The sequence below is a fragment of the Mycetomoellerius zeteki genome, unplaced genomic scaffold, assembly GCF_001594055.1.
Source record: "Mycetomoellerius zeteki isolate Tzet28-1 unplaced genomic scaffold, Tzet1.0 scaffold83, whole genome shotgun sequence".
NCBI classification, from domain to species: domain Eukaryota; kingdom Metazoa; phylum Arthropoda; class Insecta; order Hymenoptera; family Formicidae; genus Mycetomoellerius; species Mycetomoellerius zeteki.
The window spans coordinates 203,652-231,433 of record NW_017257862.1 but is presented as its reverse complement, the minus strand read 5'-3'; the positions used below and the strand labels follow the sequence as shown (position 1 = coordinate 231,433).

At 33.6% G+C, this 27,782-nt stretch overlaps 1 protein-coding gene across 8 annotated transcripts in view; it reads left to right on the top strand.

The window, feature by feature from the left end:
- Ae2 (anion exchange protein Ae2) overlaps window positions 1–27,782 on the top strand; it is a 43,064-nt gene that overhangs the window by 10,536 nt on the left and 4,746 nt on the right. For 3 of the 8 annotated variants that reach the window (XM_018459528.1, XM_018459529.1, XM_018459530.1), the window contains exons 3-7: window positions 12,683–12,866; window positions 12,957–13,038; window positions 14,337–14,702; window positions 16,835–17,522; window positions 18,059–18,121. In XM_018459528.1, the coding sequence (XP_018315030.1) occupies window positions 12,683–12,866; window positions 12,957–13,038; window positions 14,337–14,702; window positions 16,835–17,522; window positions 18,059–18,121 (1,383 nt within the window). Of the gene's footprint in view, window positions 1–4,031; window positions 4,086–8,483; window positions 8,629–12,682; window positions 12,867–12,956; window positions 13,039–14,336; window positions 14,703–16,834; window positions 17,523–18,058; window positions 18,122–27,782 lie in introns of those variants that run through there. The other 5 variants (XM_018459532.1, XM_018459527.1, XM_018459526.1 and 2 more) reach the window with 5 other exon arrangements.

Sequence of the window (27,782 nt, the reverse complement as noted above, 5' to 3'; positions counted from 1 at the left end):
TATGCCATTTGCATACGCAATTCTTTTCTCGCTTGTCTGTTACATCGAAGCAAATGCAAAGAGAACAGTCCCTCTGTCACAGTGAGTTTCTTGTGACGTAAATTCCCACTAGCATGATCATCGAAGATAATCTCATATAAACGAGCGATTAATGCGGCGAATTTATCGTGTGGTATTGAAGAATTGTCTGACAAGAAAGACCCGTCAACTGCTAGATGCTGATCCCAGCAAGTGATATATTGTTGGAAAGCACTCACCGAGATGATCATAGATATACGCATAAGTCGTTGAGCCTCCCTCCCAAACTCCAGTATGATATACAGAGTGTGCAACATTGCGGATTCACGGAAATAGGGTGATTCCTAGATATAATCCTTGTCAGGTTAGTGTAGATTATATCCGGGAGTCACCCTGTCACTGAGGATCCGCAACGTTGTTGTACACTCTATAATAGTGGAGTATTCGTTCGGGAAGCAACGATTCATATATCTGTCACCTCGGTGCGTGCTTTTGTAATAAAAATTGCAATAAAAATCAATTAATAAAAAATTAATAACCTAATCTAACCCATCCTATCCTATGCGATACTTGAGCGCGCCCACCTCATGGTTGCGTATATGTGTGCGTATAAGATGTAAGATTGACTGTAACCTTCCTGTTTTCATTTATATACTGCTCTGAAGCTGTAGACATTCATGGAAAAATTCTATGGAAAATGGTACCACGGACATTAGATCATTCGCAGAACGTACCACATCAATCGCAGTACGTTTGAGATTGTTCTGAAATTATCGCAATTATATTTTTGCGATACTCTCAGATTATTCTTAGTATCTCAATGTGCTGTTAGGCAAATCATAAGTCAAGGCGTTTAGCAGAAAATTAGATATATAATGGGGGAGGGGGCTGATTTAATGTTAAGCTGATCATCTCCATATAAAAAACGAATGTCTAATACATAAATTGAAAAAACAAGTTCATCATAATTATGTAAGTGCTAATTATAGGTGCTCTAATGAACTACAAAGATACACCTAAATATATAATATTATAGTATTTATTAAATTATTAAATTCAACCATCTCTCCAATCTGATAACAGTATATTAGAATATTAAACTCCGCGTTGTCTTCGGTAACAAAATACTCCTCTGTTAATGTATCTAATATTAAAATATTAAATCGCGCCGAATTAGGTATTCGTTCGATTTAGCAGAAATTCACACAAAAACGTCGACAGCGCGATCAGTTTAGAAGAGTAAAGTCGTGTTAAAAAATTAAGTTCGCCTATGTTTTTAGACTTGAAATATTATATTTTTAATATACTATTAAGATATCAAATCGCAAAATTAGATGATCGTTCGATTTAGCAGAAACTTAAATTGAAAGATCGACGTTCAAGATCAAGTTCCTAATGTCATTGCTCAACCGAACGAGCACCTAATTCTGCGATTTAGTACCTTAATATAGTATATTAAAAATCGAATATTTCAAGTCTAAAAACGTAGACTCATTTAATTTTTTAACGCGACTTCACTCTTGTTAGCTGGTCGCGCTATAGATATTCTCGTTCAAATTTCTACTAAACCAAACGAACACCTAATTGGGCGATTTAATATTTTAATATTACATTAACAGAGGAGTATTTGGTCACTAAAAATAAAGCGGAGTCTAATATTTTAATATAAGTTATCTTTTATATAGATCAGACTAAGAGAAATAATTGATTTTCATAATATTTGATAAATATACTGTAATATATTTCGGTGCATCTTTGTAGTTTTTTAGAGCACCTAATTTTGAAATATATTGGAATTTATTTATCTCTGAAAGGGATTAATTTAATAGGAATCATTTCATCGGCATTTTGAGGTGATGCATTCACTTCTCATACAACACACTTTATTCGAGGGATATTCTGATAATGTCCCTAGAATGTAAATACGTCTTCTGAATGTCTTTAGAATGTCCAAGGTGACTTATTGCACATAATGGCGGAGTTCCCGTCTCGTGATCTGAGATCTCGACCAATCAGAAATTGAACTCATTTGCAGTGTGAACGAGACATATGAATTTCTACAAATAAGCTCAAAACTTGATTGGTTGATCCCCTTACTATTTTTAACTTACTGTACATCTGCCGGAATGAGTTACTTGTTTAATTTCACCATGGAGGTGCTGTGTATGGGTTTTATTATATTCTAGCATAAAACATGGTGACAAGACTAACTAAACAAATTTAATCGCGTTTTCTACTGTGTTATTGTTCAAATCGGATGTAAGCAGTAATTTTCGAATAAGTTACAATGATCCATATTGCACTTACATGCGAAATGTTGCGCATTGTATGTACAAAGGAACAGAGACCCGCTTTGCAAAATAGTGTGCGAATTATTGCGTTTTATCGCAGCTATCTTCCGACTCCGACATAGTTTCGTAAAAGCGAGATAAAAACGACCTCGAACAGGACTGATTGGCCTAATTGTTGACGGTCACGGGTCAACAACCATTTGACACTGTGTGTGGCGCGCGCGGATCGCACGACACAAATTGGAAACGCGAAACGGCGCTGCGGCACGTGACTTCGATCGGAACATCGGAAGGAAAGTTGCCGTGACTTCCACGTTGCCACGCTAAACTGCTATATATATATATATGTATATATTCGTATTGCTGTTCTTTATAGTGCCGGACAGTTGTAAATTCCATATTAGCGACCAAGACCGATCGAATGTCGTCAACATGACCACCATGCGATGTATACGGTTATTATGTAAGCTCGAAGAATTGATTCCAGATGTACTTATTACTTCGAATATGATCATCGTTAATAGATCCTATATTAGGATCTAATTAGTCGCGAATTCTTGATCTTTATCTAGAGTTGGTAAACTTACTTTATAAAAATAACTTGTTACCATTACTGATTTGAAAAGTAACTTATTGTTACCATTATTCAAAAAGTAAAGAGTTGTTACAATTTCCGTTCTTTTTTCAATGATTTTCGATAGCTCTTTTTTTATAGAATGGCATTCTATTATCCTAGACATTAATTGACCAATTCAACACGAGATTTATAGTGGTTACGATGGTTGTAGTTGATCGCAACATAGTCAAACATAACGTTTTCTTCTTTCAAAATTCGCTTATGCACAAATAAGAAAATATAATATCGTTTCCAATTTGTTACTGAAAAAAGGTAATTGTAACGCTAATGAAAACGTTATACTTTTAATTTGTAATGTTAATGATAACAAGAGTTACTTTTTTGGAGTAACAGTAACAAAAATAATCATTTCGTTTATCCTTACTTTGTACAATATATGTGTACAGAAAACGTGCATATAAGTGAGTTTCAAAAGAAGAAAATGTTATGTTTAACTATGTTGCGATTAACCATAACCATCATAACCACTATAAATGTCGTGTTGAAAACTGGTCAATTAGTGATTAGAATAATTAAATGCCATTCTTGTAACGCGTTGCTTCCTAATCCTATCTTTATCAATCGCAGACCTATTATTCCTTCTTTGTTATCAAAATTTGTCTCTAATGACATCTCGGCAAGTTCTTGAACGATACTGGTTTTTCGATTCGTGAAAGGCCACGATTAGTTTCGTCCTACTGACCTGGATTGAGCGATCGAACAAGCAAAGTGTCGCCTCCTTTTTGCTCCTACAGAGCAGGAAGTCGCCTAATAGAAACGCAAATTGGACGATACGCTGAAATTTGATTCGATGTGTGCTCTATTTTCTATCTTTTCTTTTTTTTTTAGATATTAACTGCAATTAAAAAATGGGTTAACGAAAGAAATAGATTTGCTTCACTTGGTACTTCTTGTACAGTAACACTCTCGTAATTCATGTTGCACATATAGACGATTAAAACATTAACATTTGCCGACATGCCATTCAAGCGCTTACGCAAGGTCGGAAGCCGCAAATTCGATTATCAGCGCGGTGTCAATCGTATCCTCGCAATCATATAGCTCAATCGTTGCTAGCATTGTCAGTGTACAAGTTGCCCATTTACGTTGGAGCGCGTAAAATATCCGAAATTCCTCTCATGTTTGCAACAATCCCGAAGGTAGGGGACTATGACTTTCCGTAATAACATATGGTAGCCATAAGATGCGATCCCATCTATTTCTTTTCGACCGATGCGGCAGGTCATTCAGTTGATTACGCAACAATTGTATCGAGTCTCATTTATAGATTTCTTTTATAAAGGGAATAATTTTGAACTAAACTATGTAGATAAGTGTAACTCGTCAAAGCATCTTATGGCACGTTTACACCAGAATTTGTTTTTGGCTAACAATCATTAAAACTGCCACTTGCGATATTGTGATTGATGGGATAAGAAAAAAAGATCTATATATATGGATACGGATTATGCAGTTGCTGCTGTTGTTACTGCAAAGTGATCGTTGATTTAAAGTCCTAGATCCGTATTCAAAACGTTAATTTCTATAATATGCGTAACGTGAAGTATAGCATGTCAACATGCTAACATCGTTGTGAGCGCGTTCTGAATATGGGTCCTAGTATTTAAAATCTGTATACATATATGTATATATCTCGATTATGTAACTTTTTCCTTAGGGAGGAAACATAAACAGCAAAAACTTTTTATATAGTGTGCGTGCGTGCGTGCGTGCGTGCGTGTGTGTGTGGTGTGGGTGTATACGCGCGCGCGCATGCGCACATATACAAAAAGTTTTTACTGTTTATATACACACATATATATATATATGTATATAGATATACATACATAAAAACTTTTTGTTTCCGCTTCAGAAAAAAGTTACAAAATCGATATTCCGAAAAATATAATGATACATGAAAAATTTTTCAGGAAAAAAATTCACAAATCATTAAATGTTCATACGTCTTCTCCATCTCTATTTCTCGCATATTCCCTCGAGATCAGTCGCCCTACATTTCCTAATTAAGTTCAAGGTTGAACTTGTATTTAATTCCTGGTGAAAATAAAACCTAAAGTAAGAAAGAGTAACTAAGTAAATAGTGAAAGAGTAACAGAAACATCAACGAAATCCATAAGAGGCGTAAATTAGAACACAGAACGTAAAGGAAGTATCAACTAAACGTTAAAGAAACATAAATAGAGCGTAGATGAGCTTCGGCAAGCACGAGCAGAAAATTTGTCGAATATAAACGGAGTGTATTTAAGCTGTACAACGAACGTAAACGCATTATTATTAAGCTACACAACGAACTTAAACGGAGCGTTGTCGAACTGTTAAACGAACGTGAATGAAATGTGATCGACTTTCACGGGAAATGTATGATAATATTTTAAAATGTATTTTATTTACTCGGTAAACATCATACGGAATTACGAATAATTTTTTCGAGGTATTTATGTCGATAGTAAAATATTTCAAGGTATTTATGTTGTAAAAACGCGAAAGGTTTGTTCGCGTTATATGTTTCAAATATGCTGCTTCTATCATAGTTGCTACTTACTTCAACGCGCACGTCAGTGGCATTCGCAAGGCGATTTGCGCACGAGTTTGCTTAATAATAAAACAACAATCACCGGTCAGCATGTGGCATCCTTTTGCGTATAAGGCAGATATTAGAGGAAAAAAAAGAATAGTGTTAACGCTCCTGTTACGAATTCTTTATTTTAAGAAGGTATGTGTTTTATTATGTTACAAAATTATTATGTATTTTTACAATAGTGATTAACGGTGATTAACAGTAGGTCGAAAAAAATGTATAGATTAGGCAGTACATGCAGATTAATTCTTTTGAATCAACTTTGTGCTATCTCTGCACGTGCCGCCTGATATATATATTTTTTCGATCTACTGTTAATCACCGTTAAGCTGATTCTACAATGAGTCGGTAGTCGGAAATCTTAAGTCTACCAGTCTTAACCTAAATAGATGACTATGATTTTTCGCATCTACAAGTTGTTAATTATAAGTTGTACACGAGTCGTTTAGCTCGATTAATGAGAAGAAACAAAGTCGAATTTGGACAATCTTAAGAAAATCGGTAGTCTTAGTCGTACAAGTTGACCAACTTCACCGATAAGACTCAGGACTAACCCACTAATCGACTCAGCATAAGTCACTGTTATAAAAATATATAATATAATAAAACACACATGCATTCTTAAAATGAAAATTTCGTAACAGGAGCGTTAACACTGTTTTTTCTTCCTTTAATATCTGTCTTATTTTATACAAATTGCAATTTCTGTAAATAATTATAAGCTCTCTATCTACAAAGGTGAGTCACTTCACTCTTTAATGTTTTACTTTCTTATATAATAATCAGTTTTCTTGTATCGCTAGAATTTACAACTTTTCATCTCTGGCAATTTGTGAGTGACACAATCTTTTTGGATATATGAGCATTTCGTTATATATCTGTATTACTGAAGAGGACTCCAAAGAGAGTTGAAACTTTCAAAATAAAGAAGACATCATTTATCGACAGAATATTCGTAAATTTCATTATTTCAAGATCTTGCGCCTGATCACCTCATTAGCCTTGATTTATGTTAGTAAATATATTTTTAGTTTACGTCATCTGTCTTATTATTATAAAATATACATATTTGAGTCTATTGCGATTTCACAGCAAAAGTGTTATAAAATCACAATAAAAATATTCTAATATTGTATTGTATCAAACATTTTGTTTGTGATTTTACAACAAATTTGTGTAGGATAAAAATTTTCGACACTTTTGTTGTGATTTTATAACAGAAATTTTTAATAGTGTACACCTTTTCTTCTCGGTTTTTATTAATTTAAAAACACTGAACTTATTTTATATATCATGTTTGATTTGTTATGTAGTTGAAATGTTAGTCTGTTGGAAAAAAATAATTTTGGTTCATATTTTTGCAAAAATAATTATTTGTAAACAGAAATTAAAGATCCATAACGGTCGAAGCTAGATCTTTGATGCTTAAATAATTTAATGTGAATTATATACATATATACTATATATGTATATACATTATACATATATACCATATTTTTAGTCATTTTGAACTACGCGCTGAAAATTTTATCAGACTTGAAGATAAGATACAATATTGATAAAAACACGTGAAAATCGAATGCATGTTTTTCTTCTTATTTTCTTTGCATCAAAGATTAGGGCCGGTTATTTCATTTTCAGATAAACTATGTGGTAATTTATCTATTGGATAAATAAAGAGGTAAACGTAAGTAAGAGCATAAAAGAGTAAGAGAATAAGACAGTGAGCTGAAGTTTACCGAAAGATAAAACAACTCAGCCTTAATTATGTATTTATCTTGTTAATGATAAAGTGATCGACGATAAGAAACAATTATCGATAGAAAATGAAACCTTTAGGCTCGTACGTTAAATAAATATTACGCTCTTTATCGATTTTCCGTGTCGGCATTTGGGAGAAAAGGTCATTGCTGATATATGTGACTGGGAATAAACTGGGGAGGTTGTAGTTCAAGTTCAAGGTCGGTTGAAGCAGGAAGCGAAAAGTGAATGTCGCGTGAAGAAATGGGAATGCAGTCGATGATAAAAACGCTTTTTCTCATTTGTCTCTAATATTTCTCAGCCGGAATGTGGATTATAGTGGTAATACTGATACTGATGAAATTTGACAAGCTATTCCGCAGACGTCATTCCGGTGATCAGTGGTCACAACGATTAGTTACCATGTTGATAATTTATTTTTTTTTTTACAATCTTTATCTGGTAGGATGAAAATTTTTATCATCTACTATTCAACTGTACTTTCCTACCTGCGGAGATCCCTCTCCTTAACTCGAATTTTTTTCTTTTTTTTTGCTCTGTTCCACTCAAGCTCTTATGTGTCCTAGATTTCACGACCGATTTGACACTTGTTGCGCCTGCTAGCATTTGTCAATCATCTGCGCAGTCTTTTTGTAGCACATTTGATTCACGATGCGCTGAGAGATGGATAGGTATAATAACTTTCTTCTTTTTTTAAGGAAGATGAAAATAGAAAGCTTTTTCGTATACCATTGCAGAATTTGTCAGACGGGGTATTAATTTGTTAGCTGCAATTTTCTAGTAAATTCTCATACTATTAATTAAATTATAGAATGTAGAAAATAATATCCCTATTAACAAAGTATTGGGGAAATTGTAAAATCGATGGCAATCTTTTTATACATGCAAGATTTAATCGTCAGCAACGGTATGCTTAAGTACATACCATATATGAGTACGTTAATTAGTTTACGCGAAGGGAAATTGAAAGTATATATATCTTGAATTGGAAATTCTGATAAATCAAATGAACGAAGAAGGAATAGAGAAGAGGGAGAAAAAAGAAGAATGGAGGGATTACTCCCCGATTGAGCATATGGGGATGATATCGATCCATCCCTTCCATGAACTGTCGTATGTACCCCACCAGCTTTCTCCTCTTTCGCTCTTTACGGTCCGGCAGAGACCACCCTCCATTCTCAGTTCGGATTCCTCCAGCTCTCAACATCGACCGGCCGGGTTTTCACTCGGCCCGAGATGCCATGCCCAAGGCCACCGCCGATTCCTCCGGGAAGTCGTTCCTGCAGCGAGCGCGAGGCAAAGTTCTCCGCTGGTTACGACGCTCCCTGAGAACGACGCACCAGGTGAACACAGCACTGTTCCATCCCTCGAAAGGTCACCTCAATTTTCTTTGCTCTCACGATTCGTACAACTGAATAAACTATTTTCCAAGAAGACGAAATCTTCGTATTCTTCTTGCTGTGCTTCTCCAGCAGTTCTCGAAATATTCCTTTGCGCTTTGTGAACGTTGTTCAGTAGTAGATAATGTAAAAAAGTTTTAAATTTCTGTGATGCTATCTGTATGGGTTCTGACAGGTTAACGAAGGCAGTAATCCATAGATTTCTCTCTCTCTCTCTCTCTCTCTCTCTCTCTCTCTCTCTCTCTCCCTCCATAAAACTTTATAAATTTATGAGATTCAAATTTTCCTTGTTGAAAATTGAGAGCTTTAAAATTCAGAATTGATGAATTTTAATAGAGTTAAAATCGGAGATTCCAAGGTGCTTTTCAAATATTTTTTTAGAGAAAAAGAAGAAATATATATTCAAATTTCTCTTAATATAAAATATTTTTGTAGCGGTGTGCGTGCGTGCGTGCGTGTGTTGTGAACAAAATACAATAAAGCAATATATATCTTTATTTATTTATTACCTTAAACGTTATTTAAAAAACATTGTGAAATGCCCATAATTCACAAAAGCTATAGTCTCTAATATTATTTTATTTTTCCATTTTTACTAGCACTAATTATTCATTATCAAAACCGCAAGTCGTGAATTAACTAAGCAGACTTCAAATTAATTAGCAAGACATTAAATACTTAACGATCTTTGCTGTAAAATTATTCTCATTTATTTTTGTCTTACTTTCACTTATTGTGAAGAAAGTATTATTGATTGTAAAAGAGCACACATTTTTCTATATATACATACGTCGTTTCAAGAATGGTTCACTTGCACACTGTTGCAAATGCCCACTGCCAATCACAGTGACGTCTGCGTAGGAAGTTTTTTTAATTTTTTCTTCTAGCGCTGTGATTGGCTTGTGCGCAATTGGCTCGTGTGCAATTGATATACTACACCCCGTCGCGCGTCGTTTCAGTATTAAGGAAAAGATAAAAGTACTACCTAAACAACACAAAGTCTAAAATTGTGATATAAGACGCTTTAAGTCGTTTTTTAGATGCAAAAAACGTCGTATGACCCGATTTTAGACACTTTATTTTCTGGGTAAATAACATTAAATCTTTAGTTATAAATCTGTCACGATACAAAGCAAGATTTTGACAATGTGTTGCAAAGTGCGGGATCTCTTGATCGATTCAATGGTTCTTTGACTATTGTGAATAAGCATTGTGTATTTGACTCGAACAGATATGTTAGTAACATATTTTTAAGCCCGTATGAAACTCAATGTAAATGAGTTTCAAGGCGGATTTCCAGTTTTAAATAAGATTGATAATAAAATAGTGCTGATGCATAGTAATTGATTACATACGATGTAATCTTTTTTTAAAAGTAGAAAAAATATTCTATAAATATACGACTTGCAAAAAAAAGATAGACATGTTCGAAATTATTATAATTCTTTTAATCCTTTTTTCTTTTAATCAGTCATAAGTTTTGATAGTTACAGCATTACTATTGTTCAATTTCATCCATTACAAAGTAAAGTCGACTTCGAAAATCAATTATCTATTTCGAAAATATCATTTTTCTTATTATAGATATTAATATTTTCAACTTTATGTCATAATATAATCACTTCAAAATATTTCCAATATGATACCATAACGTATCATAAAAATGTATAAAATCTATTATACATACTGTTGAACAATGTGAGCAACAGTTATGTGAACAAGTCAATAAGTTTTTTACTCGCTATTGTTTGTACAAAGGCATAAAGGGTGAAGAATCAAAGAATACTGCGTAATAATTTAAACGTTATTCTGTCAGCAGTTGTAATAGCATTATCTTAATCTTCTAAAAAACAGCTCGATAATACGCATTTTCTTCGCAGAATAACTCTAATAAAGCAGTTGGCTTATGAAGGTAGGCTGCTTTCCGTAAAAATCAATGTCCGTATTGATTTTTCCTGAATTGCATGGGTAGAATAGCCTAGGATGATTAATGTACTTTTCTAGCTTTTGCGTATTTAGAATGTCCTAAAAAGAATCTTTTACAATTCTCTCGGAGCGGAAATCTCGCGAAGAAAATTGAAGCGATATTTCCATAAATATAACTCTCTCCTTGTCAATATTCTATTAGTTATTTCTGTAATATAATTGAATTGATTTACAGCGATTAAGAAACAAGAGATTTATTTGGTTAAATTGAAGTTAGTAAAGGATATTACGTGAAATCTAGAATACTCTGTATATCTATAAAATCTATTTTGTGCTGCTTTTTATTTTACTTTTACTACTTGCTATTTTGTATTGTTAAGAAATAGAAAATACTAAATATAGAAAATAGAAAATGGAAGTATTTTGTTTAACTATGAAATATATATCGAAATGTTAAATAAGTATCTTATTTCAAATAAATGTTAATGTAAATGGTAAATACTATTTGCCTTCTTTATATTTAGTACACAAAATACTTAAATAAAAAGTTCAAATGGGCAATTAGGAATCGACGCCGTAAGTATTGCGCTTAAATAATTAACAGATCTTACAAATCTAATCAATTATATTTCACATATCACGATTATATTTCATATAATGTACGTTTCGGCTAACTTTTAGCCATCTTCAGCGTGGAATAAATATAAATTATATTTCATCGCATATTACGCTACGTAGATTTCCAGTGGTCAATCTCCAACAATTCCACCATAACCAGTTGGTACGTTGGATGGGCTCATGGGGGTAAATATTCAGATGGAGGGAGTCAGCGCCGATGACCTTGACATATGTCGTCAAGATCATGACCCTGAGTAACCTCCAACAGGTTTTAGCTTTCGCTCATTGTTCGTTAAAAAGTTATTAATAAAAGAATTTAAGAAATATTGTCTTATTTCTAGTGTATACAGTATTAAATATTATCTTGCGCCTCTTATTTGTGGGGCTAATAACTTTCTAGACAAAGCGAATTCCACCCCACCTCCCTCTTGCCGAGGGTCATACGACTTTCCACGCGAAGCGAGGTCCACCTCATTTCCCCCCTGCCCAGAACTCGCTTCGCGTAGAAAGAAAGTCGTACGCCCCTCGACAGGGGAAGAGGTGAGCTGGATCTCGCTTCGTGTGGAAAATCATTACATAAACAAGAGAGGATATATAGGGATAATTCTTAACCCTTAGTACACACCCGAATTTTTGACATCCTTACTACATCTTGAATCTTTCGTGTTCTGGATTAATTTTCATCATTTTTAAATATATAAAAATTATTAAGCGATTTTTGCGTAGGTATCCTATTTTGACATCTTTAGAAAGTATTTGTAAAGTTGTATATTTATAACAAATTACATATAAATTGTTATAACTAAAGTTGTTATAAATATAGTTAACAAAATGAGAAAAATGCACTTTTTCGTACAAAAATGTAAAACTCTGAAACAAAAATGTTTAAAGGAAAAATATGTTTCAATATCTTAAAGTTGACTTTCCAAACTACAAAAGAAAAAATAGTTCAAATGTCGGCAACCAAAAAAATTTAATTATTTAGTAACCTGAAAATGATGTTTTTTTAATATGCATGAATGATTATAAATTGATGATATATTGCATTTACATTTTAAGCAATGCATTTTATCATTGCTATTGTGTTAAAAAACTTCCAATTTATTAGGAAAATGTTTGTTATAACATTACAGACAACATTTAACACAAAGGTGCCAAAAACCATCGTTTATTAAGGGCTGATATGTCGTTCTAGGGTTAAAATCTTTTTTTAATAATTCGTGAAATATTTCCGCGATATATAAATACAAATGAGAATTAGTTGAAAATAAAGAAAAGTATAAAAATTTTTTTAATTACAAAAGATGTACACTCTATACACACGATGGGTCATTTGTGATCTTAACAACTTTTAATGGAAAACTGCGTCTACATATTTATTCTTTTCCCTAAAACAAATTCGCAAATTTCTTCCTTGACAAATATTAATTTACAACTTTATTTGCCATATTAGATTGACGGGCATGCTGCGGAAACAGGACCAGAACTCGACGAGGAGATGGAGAAGGTCTTTGCGATGGACGCCGGGGAAAAGTTCGACGTAGCCCGTCTTGGATCACCTTCGGAATCGACCGGATCTGATCGAGATCGCGATCGTGGACCACCTCCACGATATGGTGGCGATCGCGATTTCAATCGTAAGTCCTACTATCGTTCTTCAATATTTTTTAATTTAGTTTTGACGTTGTTTTGGGGAATTGAAAATTAAAAAAAATGACATTTTTTAGAATATCGTAAAAAAAGCTATCCGCATCCGCATACGCCCTTGAAAAGCCTGCATTCCAGATCTATGCGACGACACCTTTCTTCGTAAGTTCTCAATAAAAGTAGACATTCGACAAAATCTATCTTCAACAAAAGCTTTTGTTTTGTCGACTTGAAATCTTATAATTATAAGAATAATACCAGTCCAACAACTAGGGTAAAAGCATGGAATATCAAATAGCATTTTTTAAATTAACGTTTTTAAAATAACTCCGATATAATAAAAAGATTTTAAATTTACACAGAACTTTTAAGGAATATGTTAGCTACAATATCCAATAAATGAAAGTCGCCAAAATTTAAGTCCAACGTCAATATTAAAAAGTAAAAAGTGTAAAAATGGCGGATCTAAAAAACGGAATGTAATATAAAATACCGGTGAAATTTAGGTAACAGTAATAAATAATACAATAAATAAAGTCCAAATTTGTTTATTTATGTAAACCGATCAAGAAAAATACTTATAAAAATAGTTCACATTTTTATTGTACAATAACAGAACTGGCAAATAAACTGTATAATATGGAATATAATATGGAATAATATAACCTATGACCTATAATCGCAAATAAGCTGGTAACAGGCCTGCTCCTTTTAGCTGAATTTTTGCACCAGTTCATCTTTTTTCCTTTTCTCTTCAGGAGGAAAAAAGAAGAAGAAAGTGAACTGGTGCAAAAGTTCAGCCAAAAAGAACAGGCTTAATGTGTGGAATACATCCTATAATCTAACCTATCTGATCACGAATAAGTTGCTAATATGGAACCTATTTCATATTCTCAACCCTCTATGTATTCCACATTACCTGCATGTTGTTATATGACAAAATCTTTCCGTAGTAATAAACAAGTTACAAATCGCAATTTATCTGTATAATATTGTTCATGCAACATTATTAAAAGCGTCTATGTAAGCATTAACAAATTTACCTTCAGCTTGTGAAAACACTTTTTAGAAAAGCCGAATCTCCTGACGCAATAAAAATAAATAAATGTTTGCTTTTTGGTAGCAATTGCAACATCCTTTCAGCGATTGCTCGCTAGATTGCAACGCTTCGTTTAGAAAATAAGCCACTATTCCATATTAGCAGCCTATTCCATATTCCCTGCTTTTATCTTATATCTCTTCTATATAATCAAATGCAAACAAACGATTTCATGTATAATACATCAATAAGAAGCACGATTAAGTTAATATTCTTGACAAACTTTGAAACTATAAATGTTTAGCTTCTCATAACTCTAAGAGAACTTTGCAACTTTCGAACGAGTGAAATTTAATTCTATGCACGTAACGTTTTTACTGAAAAAAAAAAAAGACTGTGTTTCTTCGATTGTCCTTCTTAGCGAAGGATCAACGGCGGAAATGTCCATCGAAGAGGACCATGGCAATATCCAAGCGGAGAACGAGAAAGTCGACGGGATAAACCGTGGATTTCGATCGATTATCACAGCAGAAACCGAAACCCAAGTTGATGAAGAAACGGCGAAGGCCAAAAATATAGGCAATAACGAGAACGAGGCGCCGATCTCGGAGAGGGCGGCTTCCAGTTTCAGTCCAATCATCGGCAGTCCGAGGGTACAATTTGAAAAGATCAAGGAAGAAGATGCATCGAGTACGCAAACACTGGAAGTGCCAACAGGCATAGGTACCACTCCAAGTGGCCACGAGGAAGATCGGAATCGCCGACGGCACCAGAAGCACGAACATAAGTAAGTTGACTTTCGACGTGATAGCTTGTAAAGAGTTCAGGATATAGATAAAGGTAAGACAGAAGAAAAAAATCACACAATCTAATTAACACATTTAGCGTTAAACAAGAATGTATCTTTTTCTGATTAGTAAAACAATATCTTGATGAGAATACAGATCAAAATAATTGTAATTTGAATATCGTGTTTGCATATATTATGTGCACAGATCAGAATCATCCTCAATATATTTTAAGAGGAAAGTTTAAATTTGGCGGTCGTGTTACAATTTCTGCGGACTCATATTTACGCTATGAACCGCGCAATTATGAACACGAAACGATCGACCTGTATTTCGTACCATCCTAAGCGATGAGCTAGATTTGCAGTATGACAATTCCAGTACAGAGCGATACCAAGTCAGATAGTTAATTCAAGATTTATGGGGCGGATATGAAAAATGTATATATATACATCTGCGATTTAATTAAGTTTTGGCTTTATTTCAGATCAGATTTTTTAATTGTTCTCACATTTCCCAAATAAGAATCTTATAAATTATCTTTAAGTATAACATGAGATTGAAGTAGTTATTACAATAATAAAATTAGGGTCAATCAGAGTCTGAAATAGGTGTGTATGTTTAATGTTAACATGTTAATGTGTCTGTTTAATAATTATCTCTACAAGATGGAAAAATTTCAACCTATATTCACGTTCGATAGCATCTCTAATAATCCAGCTGCGTCAAATGAGCAGAATCAAACCGGACTTATTTAATTTTTTAATGCTCATTTTGTACTCATTTTGAAAAAAAACCGTGGTGCTACTAATTTGATATTATAAGCTAGCAGAACTACTAAAAAAAGGAAACAAAATAAAGATACAGATAAAAAGAACTTAATCTAATTAAACGAGAGAAATCCTATATTCGGTCTTAAGCGGATCTTAAATAATGCTTAAGCCTTCGTGGTCACACTTCCTGAGAATTTTACGTTGGTACACACACAGGGGGCAAAATGACCCCAACATTTTAATCGATTGCCGTATTTAGAGCTTTTGCTCTTTAAAATCACAAAAATTACTGAACATATTTTAAACATTGTAGAATATGGAAATGGTTTTTTTAAGTTTTCAATTTTAACATATTTAAAAAAATCGCAAAGATTCGTCCAAGAAACAATATGCGGCCGAAGGCGCAAAAAGAGTATTTTGAACTTCGGATAAATGGCAGATTAAGTTCCGTTTTAAAAAAGGATCTTAGAAATATAAAGCCTTTTTGGGGTTCCCTGGATCCCAGGTGACCATGAAGGGTTAAATACATATTGCTTGTGTGAATTTATATACAGGATGAGCCATACAATTTGTTGCACACCTCGAAAAATTTGGTAAACTCTAGGTTTGTTCGCGTCGCATGCTCCAACATGTTCCAATATGCTCCTACCATAGCTCTTACTTACTTCAACGCGCTTGATAGAGTGAGTAGGAGCTATGGTAGGAGCATGTTGGAGCATGTTGGAGCTTGTGATGCGAACAAACTTTCTAAGTTGTATAAAAAACTGTTATATACAAAAGTTGCATGACTTCAAGGGAGTCATTACATAGTGCATAAATTTTTTTATAAATGTAGGCGTTAAAAAAATTTCAGGATCAATTTCGTTTTTTTAAAATGGAATTACATGATTTTTGTACGTAATATGATTCCTCTAATTATTTTGTATATAAAAGTGTTAAGAAAAGAGATATCGAAAATAAAATAAAAGCTATACCAATAGTTCATGAGATATTTTATATTTTATTCCGGTACATATTGACATAAAATATTAAATGTCTCGTAAAGTATTAATTTTTTGGTAATCGTACCTAATACTTTTATGAACAGAATAATAAGATGAATCAATTAGTGTAAAGAAAACATACTATATATAATTGCTTATTTAAAAAATTATCCATTTTACTCATATATTTGTCAGAGAAATAATTTACACGCTATCACTCGGTGTTGACTCTTACTAGCATTTTTCCTTCATTTTTATTGTATTAGATTTATTCATCAGAGCCTAACGTTACTTACTGATTGTTCTGATTCTACTCATGAATGAAATCTTATAAAAGGACTTAACTAATCACTCTATTATTGATTACTCTTCCAGACGTCACCATCACAAATCCCGCAAATACTCTCTACAGGAGGATCCACAATGGCGAAAACGATCGGGAGCCGGTCTTCCAGATAGTTCGAATCTGCTGGCTCGACGTGTCAGCGTCCAGCCAGAAGAAGCAAGCACTTTGCAGGAACTGGACATCGATGATTTGGAGTCGCATCGTAGTGATGATCCACGTGGCATGCGCCGGCACAAAGCCGCTTACTCGACGGTGCAGATCGGCCGACGAAAGGAGGGCGGCATTCTCCATGACACCTTCAAGAAGATGTACGATCATTCGCCGCACGAGATATTCGTCCAACTGGACGAGCTACATGGCTTGGGCGTAGAGCGTGAATGGCGAGAGACCGCCAGATGGATCAAATATGAGGAGGACGTTGAGGAGGGTGCTGACAGATGGGGCAGACCTCATGTGGCTTCTCTTAGTTTTCATTCACTACTAAATCTTCGCCGTTGTCTGGAAACTGGTGTGATCCTTCTTGATCTGGAGGAAAAGGATCTGCCTGGGCTGGCTTACAGAATAGTCGAGCAAATGGTCATCGAAGAACTTATCCTAGCCCAGGACAGACCGGTCGTGATGAGAGCACTCCTACTCAGACACAGGCATGTGCACGAACACGAACGTGGTTTCCGTTTCGGTGGCAAGAGGAGCTATTCTAGTTACACCAGCCTTCAGGTAATCCATCCGTAACAATGATGATATTTTTTACGTAACATGCATCATGCACACAAAAACGGCTGACCTTTGATTAAAACTCGCGAAATTCGCTTCGAATCGGAAAATTGTTTGTGTTGAAAAGTAAATAAGCACTGATGAAAGGTAAAGAATCATGCTAATCAGGCAATTGCTCAACAGGTAACAACCATATTTATAGGTTTCAAGATTGCTATATAAATTAGATTTGACAAATTCCGTCTCAATTTTAGTTCCACAAACTGATGCAACCCTGGGTTTGCAACGCAGCTTGCACGTTTGGAATCATGTGACCGAAACGGAAAGTAATCGTGACGACTGTAATGAATGCTGATGTATTTTACCGTGTTCGCGCATTGAGACTTAAAAATAAATCAATTTTATATGAATGCTGCAGTTTATGGAAATGTTGAAGATTACCTGCAAGGGCAGATGTATCGAACGCGATCAGTAGTGAGTAGTCGTAACGAGTGTGGTAGCAGGGAATAGATTTAACAGTATTAATATTATTTCCACAGTCCATCTGGCTGGAGGAAGAAGATGCTGCGCGGGAACCTGCTGAGAACCATGTAACGCAACATGTAAATCTCTCGTTTCCCGAATCAAACGCAGTTTTTTTTTCATTTCTGTTACTCTAGTCCTTCACTCTATTCGCTCGCACTTCTTATTTGAATTTTTATGTACTTTTTAAAGTCCGAATTTACATGGCAATGAGCATATTTGGCGATTTTGCAAAATTCCTCTCTTAAGGGTTGATTATATGTATATTGGTCTTAAAACGTAAACCAACAATTTTTATTAATACTTCGAATATTTTAAATCTGATATTAATATTTTATGTTTTATATATGCCTAATATTGACAACAAAGTTAACATTTATTACTAAGTTATTCGTTAGTTCCAATAGAAGGATAAATATATAGTAATATAAAATATTGATTAGACCCGATAAAAAGATTTATATATAAAGATATTCTGAATTTAAATAGACAAACTTCGAGACTGTGTAAGGGATCGATAAACTAAGAAAAAAGTCCTTTAGAGGTATACTTATTTTTGCTTCATTTTGGAGAACATCACGAAAGAAGACAACGTAATTTTCATTTTTATACTTGTTTATTACTTATTCATTCACATTTATTTACATTGTCACTTGCTTAATGGAGATATTGTTTAAAATGTTGGCCTCTTGCAGCATTGCGTCTTGTACAATCAGCTCGTGTTGCAACCAAACAACATAATGACTCACCGATCTGGCACTCTTCTGTCTAGAAATCAGCGCGCATACTCTCGCACTGCCTTTGAAGCATTATCGCTGAAGTCTTAGAGGCTCCGCACAATCAAGGAATATAGGAACAGAATAGGAATAGGAATAGAGAATAAGAATTTCAACCTGTCAGAAACTGTGTGTATTCCACAGTGCATAGTTTCTGATAGATTGAAATTTTTATTCTCTATTCCTTATTCCTTTGATTGTGCGGAGCCCCTTACGCGAAAACAAAAATTTCACAAAAATAATATTTCACTTTAAAGACAATAATATTCCGAAAATTACGTTTTGTCTTTTTTACGATTTTCTTCAAAACGAAATAAAAACGAGCATATCTCTAAAGAACTTTTTGTTCTTAGTATATCGATTCTTACACGCTCCTAAAGTTTGGCTATTATTCGGGACTACATGTATATATACAGGATGTTTCATTTTAACTTTTACACTGAAATATCTCGAAAATTATAAAAGATACGGAAAAATGTTTCAGACAAAAGTTGTAGAGTTTAAAAGGTCTATTTACTTAGTTATTTTTTTTAAAGATCATATTCATTTGACATTGAGTAGCGTTGCCAAGGTCAGGACGAAGTCACTTTGAATTTTTTAAATAGAACCCACTAAATTTTATTGCATATTATTATAGCCCTTCCTGAGATCTTTCCAAAACATTATAATTTAATTCACTTTGGGTCAGCCGTTTTGAAGTTATCGGGATTTATATGGTAAGATGTCCAGCCAACGAAGATCGGTGGTTGATCCAACTAGTGAAGGCAAGCTCGAAGAATGATCCGTCCGACTAAGACAAAATCGAAAGATGATCCAGCCAATGAAGGCAAGATCGAGGGATGATCCGATCAACTAAGGCAAGATCGAAAGATGATCCAGCCAATGAAGGCAAGATCGAGGGATGATCCGACTAATTAAGGCAAGATCGAAAGATAATCCAGCCAATGAAGGCAAGCTCGAGGGATGATCCGACCAACTAAGGCAAGATCGAAAAATGATCTGGCCAATGAAGGCAAAATCGGAGAAAATTAAGGAACTTTGTCTAATTGTCATTACGTATCACTCGGAATTAAATATTCAAAGTGTGCACCGTTATTTCCCAAGCACAAAATCAGTCTACGTCTTAAATTTTGTAGAACTTCTCTGAGTTATTTACAGCGTTATCGCTTAACTCTTCTGACTCTTTCCATTATATCTAGTCTCGTGATTGGTGCTTCCTGATACACAGCATCTTTCACATATCCTCATAAATAGTAATCAAGAGAAGTTAGATCTTGGAGGCCATAAGACTGGTCCTCTTCGACCTATCCAATGATTTGGATATTGCTCATCTAAGAAAATTCGAACATCTCGAGAGTAATATACTGAAGCACCATCCTATTTCTTTGGCGAACATCCAGTGGAATGTCCTGAAAATATTCTGGTAAATGATTTTGGAGAAAATCTAAGTAAATTGGCTCATTAATTGTACGTTCGCGCGCGCGCGCGAAAATGCGGTCCAATAATTTGATCATTACATATGTCAATCCAAACATGAAGGTTCTAACGATACTGATTGACCACCTGTCGATATCATTTACTGGTGACCAGTAATGACTATTATGTCTATTAAGACTGTCATTGCTATGGAATGTAGCTTCGTCATTGAAACAAACATTTCAAAAGAAATTTGGATTCTGCTTCAATACATCGAGTGCCCATCTACAAAATTGAACTTTCAGTCTGCAATTATCTTCGTTCAATTCCTGTATCAGGATGATGTGATAAGGATGGTATTATACGGATTGTAATATTCAACGAACCTAGATCGAGGGATTTATAATTCATGTTCTATTTATCGAGTACTGACGTGTGGATTGAAATGAACCATGCCTAAAATTGCGAGGAGTTTAGATCATATTGTTTAAAAGCCTATTTCTCTGTCTCTGGTGATGTAATGTATTTCTGCGAACTCTTTTCAATATTTATCATTTGCTGAGCACTCGGATGGCGACGATTAGGATATAGCTCAGCATAACGACGGGAAGCACGTCTGTAATTCCTGTTGCATTCGCCAAGAATTAGTAGGATATCCACTATTTCATTTGGTGTACCATATAATAGTTCGCCATTCTTTAAGTACAAGAAATCAGAATCTGAATTCGTTGAAACAAAACTAATAAAAAACTAAAAAGCTTCACTGGAGTTGCCCAGTGGCAATAGTTAACGTAACTGATGTAGCTGACGTAATTGACGTTGTGAAGAACCTGGTTTTCGGGGGACTGTATATTTTTTGTATGTAGAACAACAAAAAATACTATATATACATGTATGTACATAGAATTCTAAATAGAAGAATTTATATTTTGTGTGACACGAATAAAGTTCATCATTTTTTTTTTATTTCTGAGACATGCAGCACATAATAAAGACGTTGGATTTATACCTGGCAAAGTTATATGATCTGATTTAGATCGAAAGTGAAACGTGCAAAGAGCTCGCCTGCTTACACAACTCTATAAAGCAACTCGACAAGTGCTTTCGTCGTAGCGACGGAATTCCGCGTACACGCGATATTTGTCGTTGACAATACACAGCGTGGGCAATGGAGGTAATCGAAATTTTATGCAATTGTTAAAGGCGACGGCATTGCTTATACCAAGTAGACACAATAAATTTCGATAACTTCAAAACGACTGACCCAAAGTGAATTAAATTATAGTGTTTTGGAAAGGTTTTAGGAGGGGCTATAATAGTATGAAATAAAATCTACGGGGTTCTGTTTAAAAAATTCAAAGTGATCTCATCCTGACTTTGATAACACCATCCAATGTCAAACGGATATAATCAGTAAATAGACCTTTTTAAACCCTACAACTTTTGTCTGAAACATTTTTCCGATCTTTTATAATTTTCGAGATATTTTGGTATCAAAGTTAAAATGAGACACCCTGTACATATGTATACAGAGTGACCCACGTAAAGTGTTACAAGCTATTTATCTCTGAAAGTATGTGTCAAATGAAAAATATGTTTTGTTAAAACAAAAATTTTGTCACTTTGAGGGGGACTTGAGATGGAATTATTGGTTTGACCTTGGGTGGCATTGTTAAAGTCAAGGCAAGGTTAGTTTGAATTCTTTTAATGGGGGACTCCTCACTTTTCATTACATATTTATGTAGCACACCTCGAGAACTTTTCACCACACACACAAAACATTATAATAAAATACTTTTTTTATAAAATACTTTTCGAGTTATAAGGCTTAAAAGTTACAGTATCGCCAGCATTAACATTACTCAAAATGTCCAAACGATAGCTAAAACCTCTTGAATGTTGTTCAGGATCATGTCCTGAATAAAATTTGTTAAGATCAAGCCCATTGAAGATTATTCCTTTTATTTTCATTTTTACACTAAAAATTCATTTTTATGTAAAAGTAAAGATAAGAGAAATAACCTCCAGTGATCTTGATCTTAGCAAATATTATTAAGCTCATGTTGAACAACAATGGTCGGTTGGATACTTTGCGTAATGCTTAATGCCGGTGGTACTGTAACTTTCAAGCTTTATAAGTTATAAGTTATAAATTGAAAAGTACTTAATAACTTTATTAGTGTTTTGAAAAGCTCTTGATACCAGCTATTAGATTCTGGCATCAAAAGTAGAGTGTCCCATTTAAAAATCGATTTGATCTTGATCTGACCTTGGCGACGCCACCTAAAGTCAAACTGATAAGATCTGTAAATAGATCTTTTTATACTTTACAACTTTTGTCTGAAACATTCTTTCAAAAACATCATCCTCCGGCCTGATCTCCATCTGATCTCCATCTGATCTCTATCTGACCTCCATCTGATCTCCTTTTATTAACCCTCAACTACATGAGTGGGTCATTTGGATCTGGGTGAAAATTTTAGTCTGCCGCTATTTTTGTACAATTAATATTGCAAAGTTGAAGTGAGTGAGTAAAAAAACTTGGAACCTTTCTCTGTCGATCGCCGTGATGTAATTGTTTCGTCATTGTCTTGATGCTAATTGTGATGCAATAAAAGTTTGGCTTGGGTGACTTGGACCCGTCAAATGTAAATTCGACAGATTTTTGCCGAAAGTGAAAATTCGTTTTTATTAAATGCCTATTTATTAGTGCTGTATTCAAGTATATATGTTATTTTCTTATAATTAAAACATATATTTATTATCAAAAAAAGCATTTTTGCAAGAGAGGCGTCTTGGTGAAACGATCACTCTATTTTCTCAGAGTTATGAAATCGTGAGTAAATAATGTCGAAATCATTATATATTTAATATAAAATATTTTTTCATTACATTTTTTTTAAAGAAGAAAACACTCGACATACCTCCGATATCATTTTTCCGAATATGTATAAAAGTGCCCCCACTTCAGTCGTGCAAATTATTATATTATACTTTTTGGAATGAATCAATATAATGTATTTTATTCTTAAAGTTCACTTTAAGTTTTCCTCTTTCCAAAACACTACTTATTTTTATCTATATCTTTTTTTTTATCATAAAGATATGATTTTTTGAAAAAAAAAACTGATTATTTTTTTCACATTTTTTTCACGATTACACTTTTTTCACAAATTGTTCTTTGATATTTTTGGCATAATTTTTTCAATTTTATTATCAAAACCTTTTTATGTTTTGATATCTCGATTCTATACATTCTGGCATTTCATTTAAAAAAAATATTTTTTTCCATTGAGGTTTGTGATAATTACAGAGCCAGTCAAAAACTCCCTGAGTGACTTAGATCCAGACGTGTAAATTATGATTCTAAAACGAGACATGTAGTTGAGAGTTAAATATTAAGTTATAAACAAATGGATATGATCGAGGTCGAATAGGTCGCTTTATCATTATTATCTTCTAGCTTAGTTAACAAATATAGTGTATAATTTCATTTCCAGCTCCTTTTTTTATATATTAAATTATAAACATAGAGATCGATGACGAATAAATCACTTTTTCATTATATCATTTCCTAGTTTAATTAACAAATATCAGTGTATAATTTTATTTCCATTCGATCTCCATTTGTTAAATATTAAGTTATAAACAAATGGAGATCAATGACGAATGAATCGCTTTTTCATTATCATTTCCTAGCTTAGTTAACAAATACCAACGTGTAATTTCGCTTCCATTTGATCTCCTTTTGTTCAATATTAATAAGTTATAAACAAATGGAGATCAATCACGAATACATCGTTTTTCATTATCATTTCCTAGCTGAGTTATTAACAAATATCAGCGTATAATTTCATTTACCATGCACCGCTAGCATTTCTTGCATCAATACGTGCACTAACGTACTTTCGCGCCAAAACGTCCAACAGTACGTCTGGCTGGTCAACGAACATAATGAACATAATCATAATAACGACGACATATCTTAAAAATTTCACATCGGGACTTTGCGTCGCAATATCTCCGCTCACAGGGCACATAGAAAAAAAAATAAAAGCACTTTTATTACACAATTCGAGTGGAAGCTATCGATTGAGTATATGTAGGACTTGATCGGTTCAGCCATTATTGAGATCCGATAATCTCGATCTCTCACTACTTGCGGTCTCGCGTAAAGGAATACGGTAGTGTCGCTGCGCTTGTCTTAGCGCCGCCGAGACATCATTGTGTCTTCTGATTTTAGACAAAACTTTTATGATTTTTTTAATATACTTTATAACTGCGTATTTAGATTCTTCAAAAATCTAATATTTTGAAAATATCCCTCCCATTAATTTTGAGAGGTTGTTTCACGCCTTAAATCTGAGATTGAGTCAATATAAAAAGATGTGTCTCTTAGATTTTTGTATTTAACAACACATTTCAAGGAGAATCGAATCAGTTCTGAATAGTTGTGACAGGCATCTTGCAAGTGGAAAAAAAAAGATAATTCCAACAATATATATATCTCCTTGCAGCGTGTTTCCCAAATCGCCCAAAGTGCATAAACCACTTTATATACAAGGGTGTTCTTTAAGTATATTGCCATACTCAAAAAGGAGTAATTCTTCAGTTTATTTTAAGTAAAAAAGCTCATATAAACATGTGTCCTAAACGAGTTTCCGAAATACAGGATATTTAAAAAAAAATGTTTAACGCGTGTAGCTTCCTCTAGTTCTGGTATCCTAATTGTCAGAGGCCTTCCAAGAGCAGTATCCTTTACGAAAGAATTCCCTCTTTACGAAAGAATATCCTTTACGACTTTTCTCGAAGATAGCGGTGAATGTTCACGAATGTTTGACGACATGGTAAACAACAATTTATCATATCGTCAAACATTTGCGAATATTTATCTGTATTTTGAAAACTAAGCCAAACAGGACACACATTTATATGAACTTTTTTACATGAAATAAAGCAAAGAATTGCGCCCTTGAATATGGAAATATACTTAAGGAAGACCTGTATAAACTACAATAGATTATATATAAACATGTGTAAAAATTTATACCATCATTATATGTATTTATACTATATAAATACATAATAAAAAAATGTATAATTATATATGAGTTAGATTTATATATAACTATATATAAAATTATAAACATAATTATATATATTTTTATACAATTTTATATAGTTATATATTATATGTATATGAGAAATTTTTTACCAGGGAATAATGTGAGTTAACAATGCTCAGCTTAAGATCCATTTAAATTGTATACTTTAGCCTTTGTATAATATTTTAGTCTTAACATTGAAACTAGTAAAAGGCTTATTTAAGTAAAATAAATTTTTGCTTCATGTTCTTCAGTTACTTCCGTAATAAATAAATGCCGCAATTTTTATTTCGTAATATAAATAGAACAATCGCAGCGCATTCCCATAGCTTGCAGTTTTTCCATTGCGTTGTGTCTTCACGGTGCTTTCTTAGCACTAGTCTTATCTGGGTTAAATTGTATCTAGAAATATTCGTGTAGTGTACCATTTGTTGGTGGTTAGTGACTATAAAACGCTTGTGATCGTATATCGCACTTATCCATTAAATTTTATTCTCTATAGTTTTATATTCTTTTTCGCTGAATTTCGTTTTATTATTACGGAACAAATCAGAAGATATGATGTGTCTTTCGCATTAATGTAATAACGGATGAACTATTTCAATCTCATAAACATTAATCAGGATTGTCACAGAAAAATCGGGAAAACCGAGAAAAATTAGAAAAATTGATAATATTTATAAAATCACGTAAAAATCTCCTCCCACGAGACGCAAAAAGTAATATAGTATATAAAATTGCATGCAATAATTGTGAGGTGACATATGTTAATCAAACTGGAAGACAATTTAAAATCAAAATCTCAGAACACCGAAACCATATAGAACGAAACACGTTCACTCGGTTAGTCATAACCGATCATAGAACGCAGGAGGGCCACGAATTCGAATGGAAAAACATTATTTTAGATGAAGAACTTTATTATACGAAAAGATTAATTTCTGAAATGTTATTTATCAAACAAAAAGTTTGAATTTACAAACAGATATTGAAGGTCCCCACAAAGCTTATTTCTCTATTATCGACAAATTGTAACTGTAATATAGCCTCGACTCGTCGTAATGGACAGCTGTAAAATGTAGTGTCGTAAACTATATATCTTTATTTTAATTTTTTAACTAAGACTTTTGAACAGTAAATCTATACATTTTTGAACATTTGAATAAGATCTATTATTAACTTATTACATTTTATCCTTAGAACATATATTACTGGAAGCGGAATTGAGCGCTGAACGTGAAGTCAACATCTGTGCAAGAGAGAAAGCTATAGAGTCCCAGTTGACAGTAAATGCGCATGTGCTATTCAACCCGTTTGCCCACGTTCCACTTCGTTCGTACGTTTGTAGCCACATATTTGTGCCAAAGTAAAAAAACGATTTTAGCGTAATAAAAAATGCCTTACAAATATTGTAGTGTGTAATAATCGTAATAATAAATTCGGTTTCTTATTACACTTAAGTTAATGTATGAAATATTTTATGTAGGTATTAATTATGTGATAACATGTAGGTTATGTTTACATATGTTATTGATATTTAATACGTACTTCATATTTATTTCATTTCTTTTGAAAAGATTTCCCAAAAATAAAGAACTTTGTGAAAAATGGCTGCAGTTTTATGGAATTGATAAGGATATTCAGATCAATTTTACTTTAACCTCACATTGCATTCTTATATTAAAGTCCATTTTAACACTAATTTATCTTGGTGGAAAAATATCCTTGAAATTATTCCACATTTTGGAACTACACTTTTCAGCAAAATTTCAGCATTTCAGAGAAATTTCAGTGATTTTTCAATACGTTAGTTGAAACATTTACTTTCAGTAAAATTTTAGTAAATTTTCAGCAATTTCGCTGAAATGTTCCAAAATGGGGAATAATTTTAGCACAATTTTTTCACCAGTGTTATTAAATACAATAGATTAAATCAGTTTTATTACCATTTTGTCTAAGATATGTAACCTAAAATCTCTGAAACTAACAATAACAATGTGTAAGAAACACTAAAACACTAAAACTGTATAATTCACACAGACAACAGTACTGACGCACGCACATTGCAAACATTTCGGACCATCTAGCTTTTTCTCTCGCACAGATGTCTTCACGTTTGGTATATGAATGGCATAGGCAATTCCAGTAGTATATTCTAAGATTTTATCACACTGATGCATGATACTTACACATGAGGTATTGTACCATAACACCTCCAATGCTTATGGTGAGTAACTTTCCTCACAATTGTAATTGTTAGTCATTCCCCTTATTTATGCTTATTTCATAAAAATGGCATTTCGGTTTTTATTCGATTGATCAACTGTTTGGGAATGGTCGCGTTCAGCAGACTCAACTGTTGTGGAGCGGATCAGTGAGCTCTCGCTGCTATTAGATGATCTAAAAGAATACACCAATAGCAGCGAGCGCTCGATTCGCTCCAC